Here is an 8,696-nt window from a genome sequence, read left to right on the forward strand (position 1 = left end):
AAATTCTCTTGAAGTTGTTTCAAAATTATTGCACAAGTTAGGATGACTAGATGCATGAGTGGGACATAAGGTGAAAGTTTTGTATTTAATTTAACCTATTTGAATAGTAGAACGATAGGTTCATTCCTATTTCGTTTTCCCCAAGGAATAAGCTACAGAATAACAGGATTGACTTGCGGTTCATTCAGTTACATTGACCTTTCATGGCAACCGGCCGCCACTCTAGAATGTTCGACTAGCTTCACTTGGAGTCTTGGAGAGGAACGTTCAACTTCTACACCATTTGTCAAAGTCCATCCATAAGACCACAATGCAGGCAAGTAAGCTGAGAGCTGGAAAATAAACATCATTTTCAGATGCCCCAAGAGGCCAAGACAGACCAATTTGCCACCTGGAGGAATCATCTTAATAACCACCAATCGGCCAGCGCCATCACGTTCCTTTCCACATTTCTGCACAAACCATCACCCTGTTCGCTTGATTATTTCTATGGCTTATAAGCCGGCTGATGATGTTTTGTTGTGAGAGAAAAACACTATATCATGGCTGATACGATCAAACGAATAGGATGCATAACGACAGACAGTGTCATGGTAATAGTATTTTGGATCTGCCCACTTCTATTTCTTTATTTTTAAATTATAAGTCATTCTAGTTTTCTATTTACAAACCTTTTGCTATACATCTAGCCATAATATATATTCAGGTACGTAGCAAAAATTACTTATTTAGAAAAAGCCAAAACAATCACTTACAATTTAGAAGGAAAGAAGTACTTCTTTTTAGCAGCCTTGCCGGATTTTCTTCATTACACGAACAATAGGAGTCACGTGTTTAGTGCAACAGTAGCCACAACACTGTATCAACAACCACATTCAAACATGTTATTTTCTGTTTTTAGGGGAGGGTGATGAAAACATGCCAGTGCACACCTCAACGAGGCAGTGGAATCCGCCTTCACCGAGACAATCTGTGGTAAAAGAGCAAAGTTGGTTTTGATCATGTGGTACACATGGATCCAAAAATACTACAAAATCTTTTGCATATACCAAGCTGTTCAATTAGGAAGTCCAAATTGTGCCATCCAATGATCCAATACAATTAAGCCCTATTATGATAGGAAATATATATTTTCAGGCGCTTATTGTAAACGACCATGAGTGAACCTTTGCCCCCACCTGATATGTTATAGGATTTGAAAAAGTCAAACTTCATAGACTTTAACCAATAGTTACTCAAATTCTATGCATGCATGCTTAGAGTATATAAAAAGTTCTATCAATATATTCCACGTATCTTTGAATACACACTCATTTTAGAGTGACTGATGATACAGTGTAAGAGTAAATGATGGTGAAAGTATGCTTCTGAAGCCCTTTTTTTATCCTAATACGTCTTATAAAAAGATAAGAGATTATATTCTAGAGGGTTGTACTCTTAAGAGGAAAACTTGCTGCCACCTCGCTATATCTTATCTTTTGAAAATTTTGTGGTTCGGTTAAGAAATAAACTATTCATATATGTTGTGTCAAAGACATTATCTTGGGTTAGTTAAGAAAAATTAACATTATCTTGGGTGAAACCCATTTGTTTAAACTACTTTATTTTTTCTACAAATACTACGAATCTCGGTGTCAGTGACAGTGTTGTACGCCAAACATACAGTCACCGTTGTTGAGGTGCGTCTAGGACGTGGTTTGGTTTTTTACACTCAAATGCTTGCATGTCCAAAATTATAAATTTACTACTCCATCCGTTCTAAATTATAATACGTTTTGACTTTTCTAGATATATTACTTTTACTCTAGATTTAGATGTAGTACATGCAAATGCATAATAAAAACTATGTGTCTAGAAAAACCAAAACGGCCTATAATTTAAAACGGAGGGAGTAATACTTTATTAATTTCCTGGCCTTCATGATGTTTGATTTGGTGGTGGAGTAGGTTGTTGTAAGGAAAATGGCTTCCAATTTCAGGGTTGAAAAAACAAACCCAAGACGAGGTTGAAGAAAATTGGGGCTTTTCTTGGGCAAAAATCCGTGCAGGCACGGTGAAGAAGAAACGGGCTTCCAAATTCTCTGGCTTAGGCGGTTAGCCGTTCCGCCCCTGTCGCCGCTAACCTGGGATGGGATCCCTTCCCTCCCCACTTTTCATTCCGTGAAAGGAATTCCTATCCGCAGCCGCAAAGCCAGCCTAGAGAGAGCCCCTGCCTGTCCCTGACTCCCTGTGCGGCTCCGTCGTCGTCCTCCTCGTCCTCGTTTCTTCCACCCTGGGAAGGGCCGCGGCCATCAGCCAATCCGCCACGGCCGTGCCAGCCAAGCGAAAAGGCCGCCTCCTTTTCCTTTGCATTTTCCTTTCCCTTTCCCCGCCAGCCTTTGACCGCAGATTCCCGCTCCAACCTTCGCTTCCCTTCCAGCCCATCGCTCGCGTCGCATAAATATACACCTCTTTGGGACTCCATCCGCGCGTCAAAGGAGAGGGAGAGGCGAGCTCGAGCTCCCCACGAGCCTCAGCCCTCGCCCTCAGGATAAATTGACCTGTAGCAGCGGCGGCGGCTGTGGCTGCTAGGGCCGTTGCTGTTCGTGGTCAGCGTTCCGCGTGGTTGGCAGCGGCCGGAGGAGAGCAATGGCGGCGGCGGCGGAGTCTCTGTCCGTGTCCGGTTCCGGTTCCTTGGACCTCCGCGCGGCGGCGCCGTTCCTGGTGGCCGCGGTGGCCTTCTACTTCCTGTTGGAGCAGCTGTCCTACCACCGGAAGAAGGGGCCGCTGCCCGGCCCGCCGCTCGTCGTGCCGTTCCTCGGCAGCGTGGCGCACATGATCCGCGACCCGACGGGGTTCTGGGACGCGCAGGCGGCGCGCGCCAAGCGGTCCGGCGTGGGCCTCGCCGCCGACTTCCTGGTGGGGCGGTTCGTGGTGTTCATCCGCGACACGGAGCTGTCCCACCGCGTGTTCGCCAACGTCCGCCCCGACGCGTTCCACCTCATCGGCCACCCCTTCGGCAAGAAGCTGTTCGGCGACCACAACCTCATCTACATGTTCGGCGAGGACCACAAGGACCTGCGGCGCCGGATCGCGCCCAACTTCACCCCGCGCGCGCTGTCCACCTACGCCGCGCTCCAGCAGCGCGTCATCCTGGCGCACCTCCGCCGGTGGCTCGACCGGAGCGAGGGCGAGGGCAGGGGCAGGGCGTTCCCCTTCCGCGTGCCCTGCCGCGACATGAACCTGGAGACCTCGCAGACGGTGTTCGCTGGGCCGTACCTGACCGGGGAGGCCCGGCGGCGGTTCGAGCGGGACTACAACCTCTTCAACGTCGGGCTCATGGCGCTGCCCGTGGACCTCCCCGGCTTCGCGTTCCGGCGCGCGAGGCAGGGCGTGGCGCGGCTGGTGCGCATGCTGGGCGAGTGCGCGCGGCAGAGCAAGGCGCGGATGCGCGCCGGCGGCGAGCCCGAGTGCCTGGTGGACTTCTGGATGCAGGACACGCTGCGCGAGATCGACGAAGCGGCGGCGGCGGGGCGCCCTCGGCCCGCGCACACCGACGACGAGGAGATCGGCGGGTTCATGTTCGATTTCCTGTTCGCGGCGCAGGACGCGTCCACCTCGTCCCTCTGCTGGGCGGTGTCGGCGCTGGACTCCCACCCGGAGGTTCTCGCCCGCGTGCGCGCCGAGGTGTCGGCCGCCTGGTCCCCGGACTCCGGCGAGCCGATGACGGCGGAGACGATCCAGGGGATGCGGTACACCCAGGCGGTGGCGCGGGAGGTGATCCGTCACCGCCCGCCGGCCACGCTGGTGCCGCACATCGCGGGGGAGCCGTTCCAGCTGACGGAGTGGTACACGGTGCCCAAGGGCGCCATCGTGTTCCCATCCGTGTACGAGTCGTCGTTCCAGGGGTTCCCGGAGGCGGAGGCGTTCGACCCGGAGCGCTTCTTCTCGGAGAGCCGGCGGGAGGACGTGGCGTACAAGCGCAACTTCCTGGCCTTCGGCGCGGGGCCACACCAGTGCGTCGGGCAGCGGTACGCGCTGAACCACCTCGTCCTGTTCATGGCGCTGTTCGTGTCGGTGGTGGACTTCCGGCGGGACAGGACGCCCGGGTGTGACGACCCGGTGTACATGCCCACCATCGTGCCCAAGGACGGCTGCGCCGTGTACCTCAAGCAGCGATGCGCCAAGTTCCCATCTTTCTGAAGAATTCTGAGCCGGTTGGTGCCTGCCTGCCTGCCTGCCTCTTGTGGCCTTCTTGGCCTCTTGCTCCTGCCTGCCACTCTCCCTCACTCTCTCTGCATCTCGTTCCGCTGCCGCTTCTCCACTCCACCCTCATTTTTCTTTTCGATTTATTTATTGGCGGGAGCACGGGGCAGGTCGTGTCCGTCGCCGTGGTGCTTCATTGCTTGGTGTTGGTGGTGTGATGATTTTTTTTTGTAGGTTGTGGTGTTGGCTTGCTCGTGTCTCCTTTGCAGGCCGGCATGGTCCATTCAATTATTTTGTTGGCAAATTTGGGTTGGGTTTGGTTGGCTTGGACTGACCCAGCTCGGCCAGGCCAGGGTCCCAGGCCATGAATGAACAGCTGTTGAATACAAGTGGGTTGGTGACCGCATGTGTGGTGCTGTTACTGTGTCCCATGGCCCAGTGCGTGTGCTGGAGGAGTGTCTTAAGTCAGTTCTGAAAACTGCTCGTATCTGCAATGAATTTCGTCCGTGAATTTTTGGCCAAAAAAAGCAGAGAGAGGCACGATCCGTTTCATCGTTTTTGTGATGCTGTTTCATTCTTAGATTTCATGAGTATGGAAATGGAAGCTCCCAGCTGGCGGGTGGCCGTGCTAGAATAATATGTTGTTGCTTCTTCCTCCTAGGGCAGCGGCACTGGCGCACTACCCCTCTTTGGGGTGGGCGCATGTGGCCAGCACGCATAGCATAGCTGTTTGGAGGTGCTACAGTGTCCCGAAAACAACATCTCATAAAGCTAAAACTTTATGACAATGAGGCTAGTTTTGGTATCATTTGTTGCCATGCATTTACGGTCATTGTTTCCAAAAGAAAAGCACGGTTAGGTCGAGATTGCGGACTAAAGAAAAGCACGGTTGTTTCTAAATTTAATCGCGTTGAAATAAATGCGGAATTGAGACAATCGGTCTAGTCAAGACTACACCTCTCTATCGAAGTTCACAAGTACTTTATAAAGATCATAATTAGGCAACAAAGGTGCCGGGCTAGGTAGAGCACACCTATCCAATTCTAGGAGCAAGGTCACACAAACCTATGCCACTAGTATTTTGCACACCGATGAGCTCCTAAACAATTCTAGTAAGCAAAAACACAAAACTCCTAAGCTCACTAGTAATACTCAATAACAAGGCAACCAATGCCAAATCAGAGAGCACAAATACTTAACTACACAAACTAAGCAATAGGATTAACAATGTTACATAAACCAAATTAGCCACGCAAGGAAGCTACTTCTATGCTACACAAGCAAGAAGATAACTAATGAGCTACACAAGCTAACTAATTACAACAGCAACTGCACAAGCACAATGTATATGAAAGTAATTACAAGCTTGTGTAAGGGCATTGCAAACCAACGGGAAGAAAAACATTGACTCGGTAGTTTTCTCCCGAGGTTCATGTGCTTGCCAGCTTGTGTAAGGGCATTGCAAACCAACGGGAAGAAAAACATTGACTCGGTAGTTTTCTCCCGAGGTTCATGTGCTTGCCAACACGCTACGTTCCCATTGTGTCGACCGCTCACTTGGTGTTTCGGCGGCTAATTGACATCACCCGCTAAGCCCGCACGTCGGGCACCGCAAGAACCTACCCCGACAGTGAGAGTAGCTCAATGACATGCTCAACTAGAGTTGCTCTTCGCGGCTCCTACGAGGCGAGCACAATGCCCCTCACAAAGCTCTTCTCCGGAGCACCGCGCAAGCTTCTTGCGGGCTTCGATGGAGACCACCACCAAGCCGTCTAGGAGGTGGCAACCTCCAAGAGTAACATGCACCACCGGTTTGCAACTCGATCACCTAGTGCCACTCGATGCAACCTCATGATGCAATCGCACTAAAATCGCCCACTCACTCGATCGGATGAACACTATCAAGCTCAAGTGAGTTAGAAGGCTTCCAAGCACTACCGGCCAAAGACTGACCAACAATTCTATTTATAGCCCCATGGGCTAAAATAGCCATTATCCCTTCATTGGGCATTTTTTGGGACGACCGGACGCGCAGGTCGTGTGCACCAGACGCGTCCGGTCACTGCTTGATCGCCACGTATCCCATTCAAACGAAGTAGCCGTTGCCGCCCAACGGCAATCGGACGCGTCCGGTGTGGCCGACCGAACACGGGAGGGGCAGCGTCCGGTCGAGTCCAGAGAGCTCCCAGAGCCGCTCAACTGCGACCGAACGCGTCCGATGTGGCCGACCGGACGCAGGAGGGGCAGCGTCCAATTGAGTCAAGAGAGCTCCCAGAGTCGCTCAACTACGACCAAACACGTCTGGTGTGGCCGACCGGACACGCTCCTATGTCCGGTCCTCTCTGGACCAACACCCGCGCCCCACGTCACCACGACCTGACGCTGAACAGTGATTGCTCAGCGTATGGTCACTGCTACGAGCCAGAGTCCGATCACCACGGCAACTCTATCTGCGCCTGGCCATAATACCCGATGCATCCGGTATCGATATCGGACACGTCCGGTCACCCCATGACCAGCGCATTCAACTCCTTTTTTTTCACCAACTTCTTCTCCTTTGGAAATGTGCCAACACCACCAAGTGTACATGTGGTAGAACCGCCCGAAATAGCGTACTTACGGAGGCGCTCGTCTTCCACCAGACACTAAGCACCCCGAAAGTAACTACAGCGAGCGGTGTCCGTCGGGCACACCCCGAGGGAGAACCCGAAAGATCCACATTTTTCCCAAGGATCCAATAATGAGAACGAGTTACAACACAAGTCCATCTCATACATTAGAGTTTCTTAAAAAGTATATTATTACAATACCAAATACAGAGTGCGGAATGATAAACAGCAGAATATTAAAAGATAACATCTAGCGATAAGATAACGAGGATTCCGTCTGAGCCCACCAGAAGAATCCTCCACACAAGGTACTCCTCAAGCATCACCTGCAACAGGGGTAAATAAACCCCGAGTACACAATGTACTCACAAGACTTATCCGACTAGTGGGAATACTTTCCCAACTCCAAGGAATATGCTAGGCTTTATGGTTGTTGGTTTTCTTTTAGCGAAAAGCAGTACTAATAGTGAGTCCTTATTGATACATTATTATCATCAGCCGTATTAAGTTCTCATCTAGTCAATCTATATAAGCACCTATTCTACTTTCAAGCAAGGGTTGAGCAATCGATCTGTTCCTTCTCCTTTTCCACTTCTAGTTCTTACTATGGTGCTAAACCGCAGACAAGCCGTATCGGATATCCCAGCGATTCGCGAATCAATGTGCCCAGCTGGGTGTCCTAAAGACACACACCCCGCTTGTACCCTAGGCACAAACAGGACTAGCCCACCACTCTCCTATCTCAGGGGTCCAGGTCACTGTCCAAACTTGGACTCCAAGCCCCCGCCTCTGAGTCCCGGACTCAGTGCGGTGCAAGGACCTCCACCACCTCCTCTTCCCATCAGTCGGTCCAGAAAGAGCCGGATCCGCGATAAGAGAGCAGCAAGTCTTCCCTGCGTCCATACCCAAGTATGTGCTCGGGACAATAATCTGTGACTTGCCTAGAGTCATATGCAACGACCGGTCCTTAATCGACACAGACAGGGGAAAAGTGTAACCGGGCTATGCCCTGTTGGCCGCAGGACACAACCCCTCACACCCACTAGTACCAAATTCACATCCCTGCCCGGTCACCATTTTCCTTTCCATCATTTCATCATGATATCATAATTTAATCACCTAGTTGCGAGTAACGGCAGGTTACTCACGCTACCGATATCCTGAGTATAGCAGCTACTCGACCTGTACTAGTAGGACTCATGGGTAGATATACTTATGCATGTAGTTTCCATAAAATGCCTCTAACGTAAATGCATAGCATATAAATATATTCAGTGATCATTTAAAAATAGGGGTTATGCACCGGGGCTTGCCTTGGGCAGGTGCCGGGTTAGCAAGGTCAGTACCAACAGGCTCCTGGGCTCCCTCCTGTGCAAAGAGCTCCTCCTCATACTCCTCGATCACCTCGTCGTACTCCGGCTCGTAGACGGGTACAAAGTCTACCTGTTCGTGATCTACATGAAATGATGATGCAATGATTAACGCCACAACAACAGCAACCCTAAATGCAAAAGTACATCTACTAAGCTACCAAGTGAGGTCTACCCACTAAAGGCTAAGCTACGTACCAGCACCACTGACAAGTGTGAACGTGACATACATTCTTACGGTGATTATCGGTATTCCTACCCTTAATGCCAATTTACGATACATACAATAAAGCAAGGATAATAACTATGCTATTAAGCAACTCGCTCTACGGCTACCGATTTTACAGCAAGTATATAATATCCTAGTGAACATACTGTAAAATTTCTAAAGCTAAAACTATTACCGATTTTCACAAGAATTCCTACAAACATTAACCTACATAATGCTAAGTCTTCTAATTAGAATTTATGAGCCTATAATCATAACAGCTAGCTATGAACTAACTACACTAACAGATAGATGGTATTTTTGT

At 50.3% G+C, this 8,696-nt stretch overlaps 1 protein-coding gene across 1 annotated transcript; it reads left to right on the top strand.

The window, feature by feature from the left end:
• The first annotated feature begins 1,886 nt into the window (after nucleotides 1-1,886).
• LOC136451400 (cytochrome P450 710A1-like) lies at nucleotides 1,887-4,945 on the top strand. Its single transcript, XM_066452106.1, has one exon. The coding sequence runs from the start codon at nucleotides 2,628-2,630 to the stop codon at nucleotides 4,179-4,181; it is 1,554 nt and encodes a 517-aa protein (XP_066308203.1). The 5' UTR covers nucleotides 1,887-2,627; the 3' UTR covers nucleotides 4,182-4,945.
• Nucleotides 4,946-8,696: the final 3,751 nt, after the last annotated feature.

The sequence above is a fragment of the Miscanthus floridulus genome, chromosome 5, assembly GCF_019320115.1.
Source record: "Miscanthus floridulus cultivar M001 chromosome 5, ASM1932011v1, whole genome shotgun sequence".
Taxonomy (NCBI): Eukaryota; Viridiplantae; Streptophyta; class Magnoliopsida; order Poales; family Poaceae; genus Miscanthus; species Miscanthus floridulus.